This window comes from Ictidomys tridecemlineatus, chromosome 7 (genome assembly GCF_052094955.1).
Source record: "Ictidomys tridecemlineatus isolate mIctTri1 chromosome 7, mIctTri1.hap1, whole genome shotgun sequence".
NCBI lineage: Eukaryota > Metazoa > Chordata > Mammalia > Rodentia > Sciuridae > Ictidomys > Ictidomys tridecemlineatus.
Genome location: NC_135483.1, coordinates 16,053,530 through 16,076,095, shown reverse-complemented (window position 1 = coordinate 16,076,095; position 22,566 = coordinate 16,053,530). Strand labels below are relative to the sequence as shown.

General features: G+C 45.6%; 1 protein-coding gene across 1 annotated transcript in view; it reads left to right on the top strand.

Annotated features, from left to right (window-relative positions):
* Fer1l6 (fer-1 like family member 6) overlaps positions 1-22,566 on the top strand; it is a 112,262-nt gene that overhangs the window by 65,340 nt on the left and 24,356 nt on the right. The window contains exons 22-31 of the mRNA XM_005316362.4: positions 3,276-3,386; positions 3,617-3,778; positions 4,960-5,140; positions 7,478-7,704; positions 9,439-9,561; positions 10,808-10,847; positions 12,511-12,626; positions 13,820-13,951; positions 14,836-14,961; positions 17,874-18,001. Coding sequence (XP_005316419.3) covers positions 3,276-3,386; positions 3,617-3,778; positions 4,960-5,140; positions 7,478-7,704; positions 9,439-9,561; positions 10,808-10,847; positions 12,511-12,626; positions 13,820-13,951; positions 14,836-14,961; positions 17,874-18,001 — 1,346 coding nt within the window. The remainder of the gene's footprint in view (positions 1-3,275; positions 3,387-3,616; positions 3,779-4,959; positions 5,141-7,477; positions 7,705-9,438; positions 9,562-10,807; positions 10,848-12,510; positions 12,627-13,819; positions 13,952-14,835; positions 14,962-17,873; positions 18,002-22,566) is intronic.

Here is a 22,566-nt window from a genome sequence, read left to right as displayed (position 1 = left end):
CTGCTCCATCCTCCCCCCTCGCGTCCTTGCCTCTCCTCTGTCCCCTCCCCTCTGATTCCAATTACGGGTACCCCGGAACTTTTAATTTATGCTCATAATTTATGCTCTACGCCTCTCATTCTTTTATGTGTTATTTATCCTTTTATGTCTGAGCTTTATTCTAGCCACCATAATGATCTGTCTTCCAGTTCATTTTCTCTGCATTTGATCTTTTTTTTTTAAAACCCATTCATTAATTTCTTTTTTCCAGTCAGCGTATTTTTATCATAAAATTTCCTTTTTCTTCCTTTTTACTATAGATTTTAGTCTCCTCTTGAAATTCCTGGGCTGGGGCTGTAGCTCAATGGTAGAGTGCTTGCCTAGCATGAGTGAACCTTGGGTTGTAGGCCCTGCTATGAAAAAAAGACGAGAAAAAAGTTCTTAACCTCCTGTTGAGCAGATTAAGCATTGTTATTTTAGAGTTCATGTGTGATTACCACATTATCTAAATCCTCTAAGGTCTGTTTCTTTGGTTGCTGTTTCTCTTGGATTTTAATCACTGTAAGAAAAATACTGTAGTTACTATAAACTATATATATAGTGCATATACTATATACTAAATATTGCACATTAGTAGCGCCAGCAGCTAAATTTTATCACATGCTAGATATTGCATATATCAATATTCAGGGAAAATTTGGGCTCTCACTGAAGTATTTTGAAACCACTAGCAATCTTAGATCATCTGTAATTAAGATGATTTGAAGCTGAGCTTCAATATTTGCAAAAATCAGTGGATTTCCAGTTTATCCTTACTCCAAGAGAACTTCTGTGTGCCAGAAAGTGTGCTAAGTACCTTGCATGCTGTCTCAGCAGTTCTTCTCAGCAACTCTGTGAGGTCGACATTGCTACCTTCATATTATGAATGATAAAACTGGGAGTTAGAGATACTCAGTGACGTGTTCAAGTTCACCCAGTGAACAAGTGAGGGAGCCCAACCCTTGGTCCCTCACCACTGCCCTCAACGTGGATGAAATGGAAGGACAGATGATGGGCTGAGGGAGACAGAGAGGAGAAAGTCTTCTGAGTACCAGTTTCAGATGGGCAGGGCAGGGCTGGGGCTGGGGTCAAACCTGGCTCTGTTAGTGGGCTCCTCCTTAAATGTTGCATCTGATATCTCACCTGCCGCCCCCTTGTCCACCCTGTAGCTGGACCTCCTTTGAAGTCCCCAGATTTTATCTCCATTGGGACATTGGAGCAGTCTGGTCACCCCATCCTGGTCACCCCAACTGTTAGTATTTCACTTTCCTGGATGTCCTTCATTTTCCCTGGTGCTGCGTGCTGAGTAGCTGCAGAGCATGTGGCTTTGTAGGCCAGCCAGCCACAGGCCCATTTCACTGAAGCTTGATCTTAGCTGTTGGCAAATTCATTCGGTCCCCACCATGCTGTAGGTCCCTCGAGGGCTGGGCTGAAGCTTCTTTAGGGCACTGCCCACGCTGCCACGTCAGCACTCCCAGGATGAGGAAGCATGAGGTCTTTAGGAGGCACATTAGCAGCACCAGCAGAGCCTGGGAAGGGTGCAGGTGTGGAGGGAGGGACGGAGACAGGATGGTTAATGGGACAAGGGTGCAGCTGGAGAGGAGGAAGAACTTCTAGTGCCCCACAGCCCAGTGCAACAACCAAGACTGACAATGGTGAGTTATTTCAAAATAGCTAGGAGACAGGATTTTGAATGTTCCCACATATTCATCTCAGGTGGTAGATGTGCCAATTACCTTGATCTGATCATTTACCCTTTGTATATACGTATCAAAATGTCACACTGTACTCCATAAATATGTGCAATTTTTATGTGTCAATTAAAATGAAAATCTAATAAAATGCTTACCCAGAGGCAGCTTCTCCCTCGTCACCATCTTGACTATTTTGTGGTTTTTATGGTTGGAGCCAGAAGCAATTAGCTTCCCCAGTGAGGTGGTTTCTGCAGCCACGTTGCCCGCCACGCTGCCCACTCCGGTGTGCCAGGCAGTGCTGAGTAATTCATCCTCCTCGTGCCAGCACCTTTATCTGGATCCTTCTGCAGCCTCGTCATCTTGGACCTCTTTGGCTTTTTTTGCAGAATTTGCTTTTCTTTTTCTGAGCTTTCTTCTAATTAGCTTAACCACATCTGCCATTGCCAACTAGAATATGTCTGAAAAAGGAACGGGGCTGTGTTTGTGCTTCGCAGGTTTTGATGAGCAATCAGGCTCTTTCAAGCATACGGAGCTGATGTGTCAGTTGGCCAATAAACATTTATCAAGAACGTACTGTATATGGAGCACCACTTGAGGAGCTTCAAGAATGAGAAGAAGTAAACAAGATTTCTTGGCCAAATCCTGTAGGTCGTTCAGGCAAAGCATCCCAGTGAGGTGAAACACTGGCTCCAAGGCACAATTTAATGGAACATCTGATTCCTGAGGGGGTAATGGATCATCTGAGGCTCAAAGAGAAAAAAGTAACTTGTGCAAGGTCACACAGGAGAGTCTGGTTTCCAGACTTAGTCCTCTAATTTCTACACTAGACCTATATGGAGGATACTCTGCACTCAAAGAAAGCAAGGGCAGGAGAATGACCACAGGAGCTGGGAACAAGTCAGGAAATGTTGAAAGATGTGTGTGGTAAGCAGGTCTTGAAGGCAGTGTGGGGTGGCTCACTCAGGAGAAAGACCCTGTCCTTAGTGACATTCTCCAGTCTTTTTGTGGGAGATGTCAACAAAGTACAGTTGTCTTCCTGTGTAACCCCAAGGGCAGAAGAAGTGACACGTCTTCCTCCCGAGTTCTGCCTTCAAAAAACATCGTGTTCAGCTCACTGATTAAGAAGTAGTTGCTGTTTCATCAGATCTGAATCTCTTTGTAGTGGTGCATTACCCCTTTTCTGAGGTCTTGACAATCTAGAGTCGGGGTAGTAGGCAGGACTCAAAGTTTCAGAATCGAAACGAATTTCTTTCTCCATTTCACGGCTGTAGTTCCTGGGGAATTTCATCAAGTGTGAGAGTCTTCCTGTTTGTCTTGCTTTTCTCCCTCTGTGCCATGGGGCTTCCTGAAGGCAACATCTTATCTACCTGCCACACACACTGAGTGCCACCTTGGAAGTTAACGCATTTGTCAATGAATAGATAAAGTTGGTAAACTGCATGGTCCTTGTTGCATTTCAAGTTGACAAAACTGTCATGTCTTACAGAGGCAGGGACCACATGGCTCTGTCCATCTGCCTCGCTCCTCTCCAGCTCTCTCAATGGCCCCCATTTTGTGTGGCAGGTCCCCCCCACTGGGCTGCAAGGGCTTCCTCCCGTCGACCCACCAGACTTCTCCCAGATCTACCCAGTTCCTGCCAACATTCGGCCAGTGCTGAGTAAATACCGTGTGGAGGTAGGACTCGGGACCGGGACTTGGCAGTGGTCCTGCCTACACTGTGAGAGGGGCCGTGTGGGTGGATGGTTGACCCCGGGCAGCCCCCATCCGGCTTGCACCAGTCAGAGTTCAGGCCTGGAAGCACAAGGACGCTGTGGTTCTGGGGGTCAAGGCACACTCCCACCATCTCCAGGTATTCACGTGGGTCCCTGGGACTGTGGGTGACGGCTCTGGGGTCCTCTCCTCAGGTGCTCTTCTGGGGAGTCCGTGAAATGAAGAAGGTGCAGCTTCTGTCCGTGGACCGGCCGCAGGTCCTCATCGAGTGTGGGGGACGGGGAGTGAAGTCCTGCGTGATCCAGAGCTACAAGAACAACCCCAACTTCAGTGTCCAGGCAGATGCTTTCGAAGTGGTTAGTCCCTTCTGCTGCCCCACCCATGGCCCCGCCGACGCCACACCTGAGCCGCTGCGCCCCACCCCTTCCTCTGCTTGTCTAGGGAAGAAATCTCGCGGTTGCGGGTGTCCATTGCCTAAAAGAAGGACCCAGTCTAATTGCAAAAAGCCAGAATTTCAGAATAAGGAAGTAGATGTTTGCGATTGTTGTTTTTGACGTTTTCGGGTGTAGATCACACAGTAAATCAAAACAGGCTGAAACACTTTTGCTGAGAATAGTGGTTTCTGAAGTTTGGCCCCAGTTCATGCCCAGCAACATCACCTGGGAATGCGCAGTTCCAGCACATTCTCAGACCCTCTCCCAGTACCTGAACTGGAAGCTGGTGAGGGTGGGGCCCAGCTTCTCTGGTTAAACAAGCCCTCCAAAGTGGACCCAACACACAGGACAGTCTTAGAACCACCAGTCTATCAAAACTTATTTTAATGGCTCAATTAAAAAAAAACAAACATTATTTGTTCTTAGAATGTCGATAGTTTGCGTGTACACTTATGCTTCTAAAGTGATGTGCGTGGAGACCTGCACTTTTATTTATTTCAATATACTTTTGTGTTCTGATTTGGAACTAACTAAAAGGAGCGAGTTTGCTGTGTCCCACCCCATCAGCACCATGGGACACATGATGATAACTTAGGGAAGACTACAGTTGAGGAACATGCACATTGTTTGCAAACCTTTCACGTGGCCTTCACTAAGCCTCACGGGCCACCAAGGGAAACAACTGTACAGGACACTGTCCCCACACCCTCATTCCTCCTTAAATGGCTTGACTCTCATCTGACATATTGGGGCTGGGTAGTCTGTCATTTGAGGTGAGACTTCCACTGGCCAATAATGGCAACGTAAGAGCATTGAAAACGCTGCTCTAGAGAAAACAGAAGCGGAGGTGTTTACAGTTTAAACCTGGGATGAACTGTGAGAAAGACATGCTCATATTTTTTGGTACTTATTCCCTGGCTTTGGGAAATAGTGCTCCAGTGTTTTGGCAAACTGCATGGCTATCTGAAGGACAGAAGAGCAAGGCAGGGGCAAGGGACAGGGTGGACAGCGAGCTGGTCCTGGGCCTGCCTGCAGACAGGTTAGCAAGGTGAGCATCCAGGCCTGGCCAAGGCAGTCGCCTGCTTCACCCATTTCTCCTGCAGGAGCTGCCTGAGAATGAACTTCTGCACCCGCCACTGAGCATCTGCGTGGTGGACTGGAGAGCCTTCGGGAGGAGCACCCTTGTGGGCACCTACACCATCAACTGCTTGAAGCAGTTTTTGTGTAAATCCAGAGAGCCTCCTGCCCTGATCTCACAGGTGGATGGAGCCCAAGGTGGGCAAGGTAGGAGGCTCCTCCTGCACTCTGGATCTGCGACTCTAGAGCCATGTACCTGCAGGCTGGCTGCTGGGGACCTGGCTCACAGTCAGATGGCTGGGTGGATCTTTCTGACAAACTTGCTCCTGCAGTCTCCTCTGCCTCTTTCAGCTGTGAAACTCACATCAGGGTGACTCCTCTCAGAAGGCATCTTTGAGTATGACAAGCTCCTTCTTTCTCCACTCTGTTGGCACTTCTTTTGGCTTTGTGCTTGACATCATTTTGGTTTGTTCCATTTTGGATCTCAGGTGCTCCAAGTTGAGAATCTTGCCCTTCTCAACTCCATGCCTTATTGTTATTGTTGATCCCTTTAGGGCTTCTCTGTCTTTATCTTCCATGTGAGCAAGACATGCTCATATTTTTTGGTACTTATTCCCTGGCTTTGGAAGACAGTGCTCCAGTATGAGTTTAGCAAACTGCATGGCTGGCTGAAGGCTGTCTTAATCCCTGTTCTGATTCCTATTTCTGTCTCTGTTTCCTATTCCCTCCCCACCGTATGTCCCACAATGACATTCTTATAAAATTAAAACATATTTAACCTACATAAATTATATGGTACTATAATCGTCTTTTGATTTCCTATTCTTTTAACTCGACACCATGTTTTAGGGTCTACCCATGGTGCTGTGTGTGCAGTAGTTCATTACTACCACCTGTTTCCTCTATCGTAGTTTGCTCTTCCTGTCCCTTTGTGTTGAACCCTTAGCTGCCTGCCACTTCCCACTTTCACAAACTGCATCTTGATGAATCCTTGTGTTGGTGACGGAAGGTGCTATATGGGAATTTCTCCGGAATGTATGCCCAGGAGTGAGTTGCTGGGTCACGGGGAACATGCACGTGTCATTTCACTAAGTACAGACAGGGGGCGCTTTGGAGGATGGTGCTGAACTAAATAACCAGTCTATGCTTCTACCATCTCTCCCCTGCAGCCTTACTTCCCCCTCCTCAGCATACCTCCTGTGATTCACCTTTTTGAGGTTTTATTTTGACGTGGTTTGGATTTTGTTTTTGCTATACTGTGGATATAAAATAGTGTCTTCTTGTTATTTCAGCGTGGGTTTATCTGATTACTACTGTGCACCTCTAATATCCTTCCTGCTGTCTCAATCCCTCTTTTGTGATTTGTCTGCCTTTGTCCTTTGTTTGTGTCTGATGTGCTTCCTTTAATTTTCTTTTTGATTCATAGGTTCTTTGTCTGTTCTTGATGCCAGTAGCTATTGCTCATATCTTTTCCTAGAAAGATAATGATTAAATGTGCCTACAGTCCTCATCTTTGAGCAGAAATCCTTAATTTTGATGTAGTTAGATCCAACCATGTTTTAAATTATACGATTTGTACTTCAGAATCTGGTTTTAAAAACTCTTGTTCTCCCCTTGGTTCCAAATATCTTAAATTTTCTGCGGTGGGCTTTGTGGTCTTAGCACTTACATTGTCAATCTGCATTGGTACCTGATTTTAGGAGGGATGCAGCTAGTCTTTCTCCCTAGAGTGACCATCCCCACCCCAAGGCCTGCTGACCAGTCAGTCCTTTCCCCGTTGGTTTTACTTCTCTCTCATAAACCAAGTTGCCCATCTCATTCTCAGTTTTCTAGTCTGTCCTGCTGATTTCTGTCTCTGTGTCCAGCAGAATAGATACCTGTAAGATTCATTGGATTAAATTTGCTGCTGAAAATTCAGCAACTGGAGGAAGGAGACCCTCTGGAGGCCTTGACAGCCATGGAGGCTCCAACTGAGAACTGCCCCTAAGCATGGAATTCTAAGCAAAAATGCAGAGAAGGGGCTATTTAGGAACAAATGACCCCATTATGATTCTTTAATGGTATCAAGGGCCAGTGAAGAATCTCATAAGGTCCAAGGACCTACCTCTGCTCCCTGCCAAGCAAGGGCATTCAAGTGCTCAGAGTTCTGCCTGTATTGAGGAGTAAGCTGAGCTGTGGACCTTCCAAAAGCTTCCTGTGTTAATACACTGGGGAGACACGGCCAACACTGAGCACATGTGCCCTAAGCCTTGATTTTTATATTCCAGTGGCCATGACTGATTGACATATCCACAAGGGATCAACAACAAATGCAACCACTTCTTGACTACCTATTATGCACCAGATGCCTTACATCAGGACATCCATTTTATCCCCCAGTGAAATGAGTATTTTTATTGTCATTTTTTAAGTAAGGAAAAGTGGTTCAGAAATGTAACACTTGTCATATTTGAGTAGTTAGATGTGTGATTCCTAATATCAGATGTCTGACATGACCACCTCTGTTGCAGTCCTGTTCTCTGACTGAGTGTGCTTTTGCCCCAGCAATTTCAGATTCACTGGTGGTGACGGAATCTCCTGGACTCCATGAGTCCTCCCAAGACCCTCCAACAGATCACATCTATGTGGATGTTGATCCGCCTCCCACAGTGGTTCCGGACTCTGCCCAGGTTCAGCCAGCTGTCTTGGTGGACATACCTGACTCCTCCCCTATGCTGGGGCCTGAACCCACACCGGCAGCCCAGGAGGCACCAAAAGATGGAAACGTTAAGGTCAGGGAGCGTTCCTTCCTCATGTTTACAGGGCCCACTGGAATTTGCATTGGAGGATCTATGTACTGATCTTTCTGACAACTAGCAATACAGCCTTGAGCCAGCAACTGCTTTTTCTGAGTATTAGTTTCCCACTAATATTGATACCCATTCTACAAGAGCATTCTTGTAGAATCAGAAAGTCAATGTATATGCAATTATGTGGCAGCAATAATTAATTGAAAACAAACTCCTCTAAATTTATTAGCTTGAAAAGACCATGGATTCTTTATCCAGGACTAGTACACAAGTATTCAGAGCCTACTTTGTACATGGTCATATGGGAACCAAAAAATGGATCTTTTGATTCTACAGAGGAGTAAGACTTCTCATCCTCACTTAAATGAGATTCAGGAAGGGAAGATGGAAAAGTACACAAAGAACCACAGCCAAGGACAGAGTTGATCTTTCTAAGTTATAAATTTGAGTACAAAGTCCAAGACCATTTTAAGAAAGTCCTAAGAAACGGCCTGCCCCATGAATAATAAAGGCTGAAATAAAAAGAATAGTACGTGGCTCATTGCTCAGGCTGTGCCCATCTATCTCGTCCATCCTCAGATACCATTTATGACCCCTCACTGGGTTCTCTGCCTCACCCTCAAATGGCACCCATTAGTTTGGGTTGGTGTGCTTGGTCCCAGTGTTTGTTGACACCATAAAACTCTAAATCCAGAAAGAGATGATTTTGTAACATCACATTTCTTTTATCCCATCCCTTAAGAGAGTGTCTGGCAAACAAATGGTGCTCAAGAGATGTTCATCCATGGAGGGTGGTAGTGGGGATGAAGAATGGAGGAACTTTGGATTGAGCAGAGGAGAGGGAGGGGAGGGGAGGGGAAGGTGTTTGTGTGGGGTGGATGGGAGAATGAGATGGACATTATAACCTCTATGCATGGGTATGATTGCATGAATGGTGTGACTCTATATCATGTACAATCAGAAAAATGAAAAGTGGTGTTACATTTGTTTAAAAAAAGAGAGAATTATTGGGGAGAGTGCAGGCATGCCAGATGTGTGATAGTCTTGCATAGGCCGCCTCCAGTGCCACGATTCTCTTCTCCCCCAAATGCCTCTTTCTGCCATGTGTATATCACTGCACCCCCCCACCCCATCACTTATGTGACAGATGTCATTTATTTACACCTGTTGAAAGAAATGAAGCTAATAGAGAATTGCCTAGGTGATATCACCTAATCCTCACAACAGTGAAGTAGGCAGGTATTGTGGTCCCTGGTCTCTGCCTATCATTGAGGAATCTGAGAATCACAGCACTGGTATTAGCTGCTTAATGAATCGCAACCCAGGTCTCTCTGAAGTTAGTGCCCTTTCCTCTGTGCCATTCTGTGTCCTGTGGTCTGCTGATTTGACACTTGCCTCTCTCCTCCACTGAACTCTAAGCTTCCCAAATGTCAGACTGAGTTCGGTCCCCATATATCCCCAGTATCAAGTACAGTATCTCAACTATTCCTAATAAATGTTTGCTGAATGAATGAATGAATGGATGGATCAATAGTTTATTATTGATCCATTATTTATTATCAATAGTTTATTAGATTTTCATTTATTAGCATGATAGAGAGCTGCGGTAGCATAAACCCCACAGGTACATCTGTTCTCTTCCTCAGTTAAGCTTTTGGCCACTAGGATGCCACAAGACAAGGCCCAACTAATGACCCGACCCTTATTCCTTGGCAGGATGCCAAGAAGCCTACCCGGAGATCCACCAAAAGGAAAAAGAGGACCATCGCAGATGAATCTGCTGAAAATGTCATTGACTGGTGGTCCAAGTACTATGCTTCCCTGAAGAAAGCACAGAAGGTATTGTCCCCCTGCCTGTGACATTCCAGGGCCCGAAGAGAGCCCACCTTCTCCCACTTCAAATCCCACAGCTCTCTTCCTAAATCTCACTAGGTGTAGATCCTACTCAGGTGTGGTTTTGTTAACTGCAAAAGGTTAGAAAAAAATTCTAGAAGGGCCAAGGATCTAGAATGATAAACCTCCACCCTGAGGGTGGAGCTGGCGCAGACACAGCTCTGTTTCATTGCTGGAAGGACGTCCAGGCCAGCCTGGCACCTGGAGGAGCTTCCTCCCAGTGAGATCAGGGGGTCCAGCAAGGAGAAGTGGAGTCTTGCTTGGTGGGCATCAGTGACAGAGGCTTTGTGTGCACCAGGAGATACCCAGGCCAGATGGCCTCAGGTCTTCAGCAGGAATCTCTGTTTATATGGGAAATTATCAAAGTAAAGGTGGGTCTGGGCCTTAGCAAAAGGCAAGAACCAGGGTACTGCCAGAGCAAGAGCAGAGCCTCGTGTACCTGGAACTGAACAAGGAACAAGCCATAAAGCTGGAGGATCACTGGGCGGGGTGGGGGGGAGTGTCTGGAGAGTTAGGCAAAGGCTCACTGACGGAATTTAGTAAGACTTCTGGAAGAAAAAAAGAAGGAAATGAAAGGCTAGTCAGATGTTACAGCTATATTTAGTTGAATAGAGACTCTTCTGATTCTTTAGTTTAAAGTCTATAGTTTCATCTAGGACAATTCACACATATTGATATGTAGTAAATTAACAAACCAAACACCAGTCTCTGCCTCTAAACCTCCCTCCTTCTCTGATGGAAGCGACCACTTCCTGAGTGTGCTCAGCCCCTTCCCTTTTCCCTGGTCCCCTCCCCAGTCCATGTGGGACCAAGGACCCCACATGCCAGCCAGTAAAACTCTCAGCACAGACTGGTGAGATGCGCCAGGGGAATGTAAGAATAGTGGGGAGAGCGTCTACCCTGCGGCCGAGAGGAGGCTGCCCAGGAGGACAAGGAGGCATACAGCTTGGATGCATGTTTGTTGGGTGTGTGGACATTCTTCTCTTGGGCAGAATATTCCACTGCATTTGAATCTCATGTCGATCCAGTGAAGCTTCACTCCAGGGACATCTGGGGGACTGTTTGAATTCTCTTTTAAAATGGCATCTCTGAGTTGCAGAGAGTTGGGATAATTGGATTAGAGCTGTTAGCAGTCAGGACTGGTAAATTAGGCACAACAGCGTCAATTGTCTTGTCTCTCTCTTTTTCTAAGGCAAAGGAGAGCAATCCCAAGGAGACAAAAGGCAACACAGGTAAGAGGTTGTTCTGGGGATTCTTGGACATCGACAAGGGTCATTGAGAGTATATTAGAACTCAGCCGCATCCCCAAGTGAGAAAGCAATATCAGGAGGATGACTATGCTTTATAAAGGTCTTATAGGTATTCAAGCTAGAAACAGCTCCCAGGTCTCTGAATTTTGTTCGGCACCAGAATGCTCATTTCCAAAACTCAGTTTATAAGGATTGGATAGATCTGGTTTGGCAGAAACCTGAATGAAAGAAGCCTGGGATTAGAAATGACCACTAACTCAGCTGAAGCCCACGGCAGGTCACAGCCTAAATGTAACAGTAATAGCAAGTAGCCAAGGCTTTTCAGGTGACACTGACAGATGAAGGAGGCCCAGAGTCACTCAGATCCTCAGAACAGTACTAATTAGCACATGTGATTCCCTGGCCAACCCTGTGCATAGACAATAACATCTTCATCTTGCAGATGACGAAACAGAGGTACAAAGAGGTCAAGGAATTGTCCAAGATTATACAGCTAGAAAATAGCAGATCTAGAAGTCCATCCCTCGCAGTTTTTTTCTGGATCTATTGCTAAAAAGTTAATTGAGTAATTCCACTAACATCATATTGTGTAAGACACTTAATATATTTGAGTCCCGTTGAGCTGAATGAATCCATGATGATGTGAGGGGGGTGGAGGAAAGAAGTGTGTCACCTTAAGCTGGGTGGAGAGAAGTGATGGGATGGGAGGGGAGGGGAAGGAGGGATAGGAAGGACAGCAGAATAAAATAGACACTAGTATTGCTGTATGTAGATACATGACTGTATGACCAATGTGATTCTGCAACCTGTACACTCAGAAAAATGAGAAATTATACCCCATTTGATTCAAATGTATGATATGTCAAGACCATTGTACTATCATGTTTAACTAATTAAAACAAACAAACAAACAAAAGAATGATGAGCAAAAAAAGAAAACAACAACTAAAAAAAAAGTCCCTAAAGACATTCAAGAGGAAGTTGGGCCGGGGTTGTGGCTCAGTGGTAGAGCGCTCATCCCCCACGTGTGAGGCCTTGGGTTCGATCATCGGCACCACATAAAAATAAATAAGTAAAATAAAGGTATTTGTACAACTACAACTAAAAAATAAATATTAAAAAAAGAGAAAGTGTAACTAAAAGGTTTTAAGTTGATCTAAATCCTGTCTCTGTTCTTTGCTCATTGGGTGATGGGCAAATAATCTGACGTCTTTGTGCCTAATTTAATGAGTTACTACACATATTTGGACAGGTCAATACATTGCCTGGCCTCTGGGGATCAGAGGACATTCCATTTCTATGTGAGTGGCATCCCCTGCCATTCACATGGTACACAGGCTGCAGGGCTGCATATAGCAATCCTGCAGCAAAACGTTGCTATGTGTTTTTTTAAATAATTTTATTTTATTTACTTATTTATTTATTTTTATGTGGTGCTGAGGATCAAACTCAGGGCCTTGCATGTGCAAGGTGAGAGCTCTACCTCTGAGCCATAACCCCAGCCCCCCAACGTTGCTATGTTTTTTAAAAGAAGAGTTAAAACCTATGACAGGTGCCGGAGCAAAGGGAAAGAAGGAACTTGTCTGTTTTCCTTCTCATCTCAACTTCCATGAGAAATCCAACAGTCTCTCCTGAATATCCACAGGAGCAAAACCAGATGAAGTAGTGGTTGATATAGAAGATAGCCCAAAGAAGAAGAAAGACAAGCTGCTCAAGAAGAAACCCAAAGATGACACAATCCCTAACCTGGCTGTCTTGAAGGTATGTCTTGAAGGGCACACAAGCCTCTCTACTTGGGTGGGGTGAGGTGCTCAGCAGGGTGAGGTGTTTTGGTAAACCCTAGTAATGCCTTTGCTTGAACTAATTTACTTGGTGTTCATTGAAACCACTGGTGCAAAGAAATAAACCTTAAGTATGTAAGCCAAGACAATGGAGCTCATTCATTTTATTTTTTTCTACTTCCCTATATATTGACAGGGAGGCATGATTTACATTATTCACCTTGGACCTGGTAAAGTAGTTTACAGTGTGTGAGCCCTTGGCTCACCTCGTGGACTTGATATCACCATGCAGATGTGTACACACTTAGAAAAGCAGGAGTTTTAACTCCAGTAAAGTCCAGCAGGCCGATCTTGACATCCTTCAGAAACTATTAGAGCCATATTTATGGATATGAAAATTTGGAGTATGAAAGTTCTGTATATAGACTACCAATTTGGGTACATATTTTTTTAGGAAATTTGAATAAATAATTTCATTACCAAACCTAAAGCTCAATTCTAGTTTGCATTTCTAAAGTACATATGTCACTTACCACTTGGAAAAGTCATGTCTATATGCATTTTAAAATATTCCATCACTCTATGTGTGTTAAGAACTAATGAACAGCATTGATTTGAATTTCCTTAGAAGTTCTAAAGTTTGTATCTAGCAACAAATGACATCAATTAACTATGGTTTGTCATGTTTATACCTCTATATTTTAAAATTTTGTTTGGTTTAGCTATACTTCTTTTGGACTTAAAAGTTTACCAGAAAGGTTTTCTAAAGTTCAGAATAGTAATTCTTGGAATGCTAAACTAAACCAAGTTTGTTATCTTATCTAAGATAAGCCCTGTGTGGTGGCACACACCTTAGTCCCAGCTACTGGGGAGGCTGAGGCAGGAGGATCACAAGTCTTGGCTTGCCTGGGCAACTTAGTGAGATGCTGTCTCAAAAATTTTTTAAAAGTTGGTGGGGGATAGCTGGGGACATAGCTCAGGTAGAGTGCTTTGCTAGCACGTGTTCAATTCCTGGGACCACAAACAAACCAGCAAACAGAAAGAAAGATAATTTAACCGTGGCATCTTACATTTTCCCAAGGAGCATGTATTTCAGAGAATCTGAGCTTTTCTCATTAAGTCAATCCTGCGGCTCCTTTCTGCTTAGTCTAATCTTCTCCTTTTTCCCTAAAGATATACGAGGGTGATCTCGAGAGTGAATTCAACAATTTTGAAGACTGGGTGAAAACCTTTGAGCTCTTCAGAGGCAAATCTACTGAAGATGACCATGGTCTGGATGGAGACAGAGTCATAGGGAAGTTTAAGGCAGGTTCCCCTGTTCACCCCATTATTAGGCTGACCCTGCCCATAAATGTCATCTGTGACTCAACTCTGGTAACGGGATTGTGGTGGGTGATGTGTTCAAGGCCAATCCTTAATCTCTACTCAAGAACTTCTCTAGAATGCCACAAGACTCAGCTCCAGTCTTTGGAGATATTTTAGTTTGGAACGGTAGGGTGGAGCTTAGTCTGAGGACTTTGAGGAGATAGTCGTTACCTGATAGACCACTGGACTTCACTTGGCCATCACCAACACACTATGTATATGATTTATACAAGCCTGCCAGCTGGACAACTAAACTAATCAAACCATACATGCCCATCTAGTAAGCTTATGATATCTGCAGTACAAAGTTGCAGCTAGCATTTGCTATATACCTACTGGACGCAGGGCCTTTGATATGCAGGGTGCTATGCTGGGATAGTATGGGTGTTGCACTTTGCCAGTCTCAATTTTAATCCTAGTTATAATACTAATAAGTGGTGTGGCCTGGAGCAAGGTGTGCCCATTCCTGAGCCTCAGAGGCCTCATCTGGAAACAGGAGTACTGCAACGGGATGCAATGAGATCAGGAAGAATGAGCAGGTGAAAGACACCCAGGGTCTCATTTGCTGTGTTCCTTACATAGTGCTCCTGTGATGAGGGTGTTAATGTACCAACCCCAACCCACCAGTGTCCCATGAAGATGCTCAGATGCCAGAAGCTCACAGAAATGGCCTGAGGACATCCCCTGGCAAGGGCAGCACTAACCCAGGTCTTCCTGATTTCCAGGGGTTCCCATCCAGCTAGCACTAGGCTTTGTGACTTTTGGTGGTGACACTGACCCTCTTGTTTCAATTCCTTGTGTTTCCTTGTGTTTTGTGACTCCAGGGCTCCTTCTGCATCTACAAATGCCCTGAGGATTCTGGCTCTGAGGACAATGGGCAGCTAAGAATCCAGCAAGGGATCCTACTCAACCACCCTGTGCAAGTCCTGATCAGGGTGTACATTGTCGCGGTGAGCCATGTGTTTGCTCTGGGTGGGGGAGTAGTAGTCTGCACGAGGTACCATGACAAAAACCACAGCGGGGGTGGCTTTGACTATAGAAATCTGTTTCATAGTTCTGGAGGCCACAAGTCCAGGGTCAAGGTGCTCCCAGGGTTGGTTTCTGTGGGGCCTCTGTTGCTGATATGTGGGGACAGAGAGCTCTGGAATCTCCTCCCCTTATTATAGGGCCACAAACCTTATCAGATGAGGCTTTTTGACCCCATTTGACATTAATTACCTGCCAAAAGCCCTGTCTCCAAACAGTCATACTGGGCCTAGGGGCTTCAACATATACCTTTAGGGGCCACAGAAGTCAGTCTCTAACAGGGTGTGAAGTTGGATCAGTATAATGGACTTCTCCTGGCTGAAGCAGGGAGCTTATGGGCTGTACTGTGGAACTCTTCCAATGGCTTCTACACCAGCAGCCAGAAATTTCCTTTTGAGTACATTTCCAAGAAAACCATTGTCTCTGCTGGGTCTCCCCTTTTCTGATATTAATAGCACAAAACTTCAATTATGATTTTTTTTGGCCTGATTGGCAGGACTTTGGGAGCCAAATAGCACACACTTGCTTTGCACCATCAAAGTAATTGTATGGACCCTTACAGTTCATGGATTGTTCTTGTCTTCTGACCTTGAACTTGATTTTCATAATTGTATTTGATTGCAGTAGTCCTATTTTATGTCAACTTTGCTTACCTGATCTATCTCCTTTTAAAGACGCATAAATGAAGCATAAAATAAAAATGGGCTATTCTTTAATTTGAGGGAGAACCAGCTGTTCTCTATGGGGTTCTCAGGTTTCTGTTATCATCCAAACATCCACTGTGTGCCAGGGAGTTGTTAGGAAGAGAATAAGGTCACCTCCTTTAAGATAGTCCCAGCTACCTGGAGAGATTAGAAGTACTTACACTGACAGTGCCCTATAGTCTCTGTTTAACACCCACCCACAGGAGGGTTCTAGACCAGCCTTCTCAAAATTGCATTCAGGAAGTTATTCCTATTCTGGGAGATAATTAATATGCATCCTTCGAGAAACAGACAGTGTGTTCAAGTAAATCTGAGCAACAGTACATCCAGTGATTTGTTTCCCTTCTCCAGTTCCTGAGATTCACAAAGCTCATTGGCACTTTCAAGGCGCTGAGAATTCCAGAAGCAAAGAGATTTACTTAACTGATGAATCTTGGACATCATTAGCTCCACACATTTTTTTTTCTTCTACAGAAAAGCCTAGAGAACTAAGGTTTTGGGGGATGCTATTTGGGGAGTCCAGAATTATGAGAGTATGATCGTAGGAAAGAGAGGGAGAAATTTCAGTAGACACACAGATTGGAGAAGCATTTGCCCTCTTCTTCATTTAGTCATTCTGCAATATCTCTTGCAGTCTGTTTCTGTGTCCAGTACCCTCTGGACCAAGGGCAGGAGTGCAGGTCAGATTCCCGTCCAGGAGACGGGATGAAGAAGGGCAGGCTTGGGCTGGAACTTGAGGACAGGAGGACTTCAGTGAACAGAGGGTCAGAGGGTGGTGGCCCTGGGTTGCAGGGAGGGGGAAATTCACTGCAGTTAGGGTTTTCACTGACCTTTCCCGTAGTGGTGACCATGTGTGGTTTCCTCTCTTATCCTAATATGTAATTAATTAAGTAATAAATTAATTTTAAAATATTTTAATTTGATGAAACACTAAATGATGTTTTAATGCACTACTTTAAATTGCATAAAGAAAAAATTTTTCCTGACCTCTATTTTTGGGGGGAGGGTTGGTGAGCTCACCCAATAAGATATCTTGGATTTTTTTTTTTTAAGATCAGTAAATACAGGTTTTCATTCTTTATAGTAACTGCATAGTGTTTTCTTAAATGGATGTATTATCCTTTCATTCATTCATTCATTCAGTAAATATTAAAAGACCCTATTTTATGTCCTGAAAGTGAAGTAATTAATAAGGCAGAAGACAGTGCGCTTGGGTCCTGGGAAGACAGGAAAATAAACAAAGGAACAGCTAAATAAACAGGGTTAGTGTTAGAGGTGACTGTTATGTAGAGAATTAAAGTTGTGTGATGTGAGGAGAAGAAAAGAAGGGGTTGCCATTTTGGATTGTACTTCTCCCCAGGTAATTGGCGTAAAGGTTGGTCACAATTTTCACCTATGAAGCCGTTGCTCCAGGGGACTTTCTTTGACATAGAACTTGATGGCCTTCTGCCTGTCATCAGTGGGATCCAGTCCTAAGCGTGGGGATCTCGCTCCTCTTGCACCGCAGCGGGGAGCTGCCCCGTCTGTTGGATGTTCTGTCTCACGGCCCCTCCCTGGGCCCCTCCCTGCACAGTATTCAATTTTGATAGTTGAAGGGCCAGCGAGTCTGGAGTCAGACTTCACCATCAGACACAGCTCAACACCCAGCAGGCCACTGTGAATGTGGGACAGACGGGGTCCCGGGTCAGAGACCCATGCTGGGAGGGTCCTTCAGGTCCACCCCCTGACTTCACGCTTAGATCTCAGAAACAACACGACTTTCCCATGATCACAGTCGGCAGAACTAGGACTGGAACTTCACTCGGGCTTCCTGCCTCCTGGTCCAGCAGGGTCCTCATTATTCTGTGCAAGAACTGCTTTCCACTGGGGAGACATCACAGAGAAAGCTGAACTTGAGCAAAGCCAATAAATTTCCCTTTGACAGCAAGATGGAGACGCTCAGCCGTGGTTCTTCACCCTGGCTGTGCACTAGAATCACCTAGGGAGCTCTGAAACCCCCAAAGCCCAGGTCCCATAAAATCCAAGTGTCTGGAGACAGGACTTGGGGATCCACTGGGAAAGCATTTAGGACCCCTGGATGCAGCCAGTTCTGAACCCACTGGGGCAAGGCCACTTTCTTTTCTTCTCCCCAGGCGTTCAATCTTAGCCCAGCTGATCCGGATGGCAAATCAGACCCCTACATCGTGCTCAGACTTGGCAAAACAGAAATCAAAGAGCGCGACAAATACATCCCCAAACAGCTGAACCCGGTGTTCGGAAGGTGGGTGGCCCTCCAGCTGTCATTGTCCTTCCTGGGTCTTCTCCTGCTGTGTTTCTTGCAGGGGTGGTGTGTGTATGTGCCTGGGTTCGTGTGCAAGGGGGTCTTGGGTCAAGTCGTGGTAGAAGGTTAAATGGTGACTTCTGCTCTTGATAATGGCTAGTCAAGTCTGTTCAGGGGATGGGTAGACTTTTCCGTGGATCCTTCAGGAATTTGGGGTGATTGTCATACAATGCATAGTGTTCCAATAGCCATTTCCTCAATCTTAAATTTAAGGGGCACCTTGAAGGGTTATCAGCTTCCACCTCTTGCTTCTGAACAGAGAGATTTCCTTTTTACCCAACAAGGAAAAGTCCTGAAAAGTTAAGAAATGTATCTAAGTCTACACAGTTCATAATTAGAGGAGAAGGGGCCGATGTTTGATCTTTTGTCCCCAACTAGACAGGTTTTTCTCTCACATCATTTTGCTGCTAATTTAAGGTGACCCCTGAGATTAAAAAGTTGAATTGAGTCCCCCAGTTTTGTTTTGGTTTTATTCAAAGTTTGTACATGTGTAGGTGGGCTAGTCACCTAGGAATTCTCCACCTCATGGTACCGTCACCAACCCTCATTGGTGTGTCACACATTGGTGTTCCCTGCTTGAGTCCATACAACTGTCAGCCACTGACTTTGGAATCAAAGAACCTGGGTTTAACTCTGTTATATACAAACTGTGCCACCTTTGCAGATGACTTAACCTCTCTGATCCTAATTTTCTTCATCTGTAAAGGAATAGTATAGCACCTGACTCTTCAGACTCCTCTGAAAGAATATATGAAGCATCTAGCACACAGTCAAATACTCAAAATATGGCTCCCTTCCTTTCCTGCTTAGTAATTTTAACAATGGAGGTACTTGAAGTTTATTTAATTTCTCCTCTTTTTTTCCTTGGTAACTAGGAGTGTGGAATGAAATCTCCACCAGTCTCATTTGAATTCATTTATGCGTTTGTAATCATTAGACCCTCTGACATTTGACCAGCGTCAGTCTCTTAGATTTTATTGCTCCTGAGACAATGAGGCAACAACCATCTTGTCTGTCCAGATTAATGGGTGGTTGAAACTCACCCTTGCTTCCCTGATCCAGAGATTTGTCATTGTCTGCATCGATGTCACCAGCACGTCATCCTGCCAAGTGCTTGGAAGCCTCTGTTTATTACCCGCTTTCACCACAGTGCCATGAATCCGGCTGCTTTTACTACCCTGTTATGTGGCCGTGGCAAACAGAGAGGGGGATGATGGGAGATTCCGACCTGCCTCTGGCTCTGCAGGGCTTCTTCCAGAAGCTCTCCAGGTGTGCCTTTCTCGTGGGGCATGTATGTAACTGTTACTCAGGGACAAGAGTTGCCAGATCTACCCCACAGTGTTCCAGCCGGGAGAGCGCCAGGCTCCCGTGCCTGACCTGGGGTCTTCTGTGATGGAAGAGCTCCTGTAGCAGCCCTTGGTCCACGCCACAGTCCTGAACCTAGGTCAGGGCCTGGAACACAGAAAGTACTACGAGGGCCTGGAATGAAGGCGTGATTGTGTGCGCACACTCAACTTCTGCACAGTCGTGGAATCCCAGGCGACCCGTCACTGTGCGTCAACCTGAGGTTGCCTACCCACGGGGCAGTTCCTCATGGGTGGCCCTCAGTTTCCCAGAATGCTCCCTGGGATCTCCTTTGCCTTGATCGTCAGCCACAAATAAAGACAACGAGCCCCAGGAGCAGATCTGTGGGCCTCAGCTCCCCTTGCTCATTCACATGTGCAGGCCTTTGTCCTGGCTGGACTGGTCAAGTCGCACCTTGCTTTCCTGGTCCACCAGCAGAGCTCCCTTCTTTCCCCATAGATGTTGGGAATCTGCTGTCCGTCAGGCTCTAGGGCCTCCCAGCTTCCTATGAATACTGGGAGAAAAATAGGTCAACCCATGATTCTGAGAAAGTGTGGCATGTCCCATGAAAGCCCTGGGAGGGCACCTGACCACCTTGGGGGTGTTGGGGTGAGGGATGGGTGCTCCAGAAAGCAGCCCAGGGAAAGGGCAGGGTGTGGCAGGAACTGGACCGGACCCTCATCCAGGTTCTACCACAGAAGAGACCACGTGGCCACATGAGTGTGCATATTGGTTTCCTAAGGCTGTGCCTCACACTTCCAGGGGTGGGGGTCTGGAAGCAAGATGTCAGCGGGGGGGCTTCTTTCCGAGTTGTAGGGGAGACTCCTGCTCCATGCCTGTCTCCCAGCTGCTGAGGCTTTGCTGACCGTCCTTGGTGTCTCTTGGTTTGGAGAAGTGTCCTTACAGTCCCAGCCTTGATCTTCCCATGGCCTCTTGCTACATCTCTTCACGTCGTTCTCTGTCTCTGTATGTCTCTGTCTGTCTCTGCACCATTGCCCCTTCTTATAAGGACACTGGTCTTGGATTGGAGTCTACCCCAACCACCTCATTTCAACTTGATTACTTCTAAAGGCAGCATTTCCAAATAAGGCCACATTCTGAGGCACGGCAGTTAGGATTTCAGGGTATTAGTTTAGGGGGACACATAAGCATGCACTGTATATTGTTCTTGTCATGATTAGGATATCATTGCTTTGCTCTTAAAGCCTTTTATCTGGTGGGATGAGGTCTACCCAGATTATCAAGGACTATCTTTCTTATGTGAAGTCACCTAGTTTAGATGTAAGTCCCACTGACAAAATACCTCACAGCTGCACCTTGATTAGTGTCTGCGTAGCCAGGAACCACAGTCTCACCAAGTTCACACATGACACTGACCAGCCCACTGTGAGTGGTTTACAAACATTTGTTCCCTTCAACCCAGACAGTCCCTGGGTGGCAGATGGTGTGTCAGCTGTTGGAGAAGTGCAAAGGGGCTATGACCCCATTTTCAAGGAAGCTGCACACTCCTGGAGAGGCCTGCATTAACCCCCAACTCAGACAAATATAGAGTTTCTTCTGTGAAATATAATGCAGAGACGCAGGGGCTTCTGAGACTAGATAATGAGTGAAATTTGACCTGCGTGGGTCAGATGCTAAGATCAGAAATTCCTCAGCTCTGGAGCTGGGAGCATTCTGTCTACACTCACATTCCCCCTGAAGAGACGTCTTTTTGTTTCTCTATTCCCCTCGTCCAGACAGGTTTATCTGTAACACCTTGTCTGTGTCTCCCTCTGAGCTCTGGCCATCTCAGACATCTGGGTGTCTGAAATATACCACACTAATGAATGCATGCATTGATAAAGAATGAATGGGGGAATGAACAGAGGAGCCTAGGGATGTTTGCTCTGTTGCTCAGGGCTCTGCATGCTCTCACTGTCTCCTTAGTTGCTCATTTCGTGATGCATTATCTTTCCTCCACCCAGCATTGACTGCAGCTAATGATAGCATGTCACCAGCTCACAGCTGGCTTAAGCCTAGTATTCCCTTGGGTAATTGGGAGTCAAACCAGGATGGGCTGTTTGGAGGAGCTCTAAATGACATCTCCAGTTGAAATTAAGGTGAGGTTAATCTGTGAGCGCAGCCTGAGGAGATGGAGGAGAGTCATCGAGTCCTCTGTCATGGTTACCAGGGACAGTAAAGCACTTATTAAATCCTTCAGTGGCAGCCCTGGTGACCGCTGGCAGCTTCTCCTTGTGACCTCCTGAATATCAATTAAAGCCTGGAATTCAAATCTGGAAGCCCAGGTGGGCAACGCTGTGCCTTCAGATGGAACACACAGGGATTTCTTCCCTGGGCAGCCATATTCCTGTCTTCCTGGAGCCTCACCAGAGCTGCTTTTTTTGTCCCTGGAGAGATTTCATTGGCTTGTAGCTGTGTTGTGATTACAGTCGCTGCCAACCTGGAGAGTGAGAGTCCAGGCTAAGTGGATCTTACTAGGGGGACAGACAGACAGATCAGACAGGCCTGTGGATATACAGGAAATAAAAACCCCACCCCTCTCCATCTCCTGTCTGTCCCTTGGTCCCATCCCAGCCCACCCTGTCCCAGAGGAACCAGAGTCTGCAATAGCTCGAGAAACATGGGTGCGCCTGTGACTTTATTTTTAGAAAGACATTTCCCTAAAACGCTGCATTGCATTCAAAGTTGAATTCTCGAGCATCTGCTCTAATGTACAAACTCAGTAGTATGGATGACCCATTGTCACCAGAAATCTGACGGCATTGCTGTTTCTCTCCATATCTCGCACTCGTGTGGTAACTAAGGACTTAGAAAACTGGCACTTGTCCCAGACGGGACTGATTCATGATCCTGAGCAAGTCTCTTGAGGTCTCTAGGTTTTAGGGTTTTTATCTGTAACATGAAGGTATGGGATATGGCGATTTCTGAGATCCCTTGAAGTTCAAAGAAACATTCATTAAGTATCCTTTGAGCAGGTCAAGTTTAAACTCTGGTGATGCAGAGACCAAAAGAACAGGTCCTTATTCTCAAGGGACTCAGAGTTTTGTAGAGACAGCTTGTTGGGAATTTTTTGTTTTTATGGTGATTTTCCATTCTCAATAGAGTTTTCTTTTCAAATAAACCCAGCTGGTAATCCTTGATCAAGCAACATTTCCCTAAAT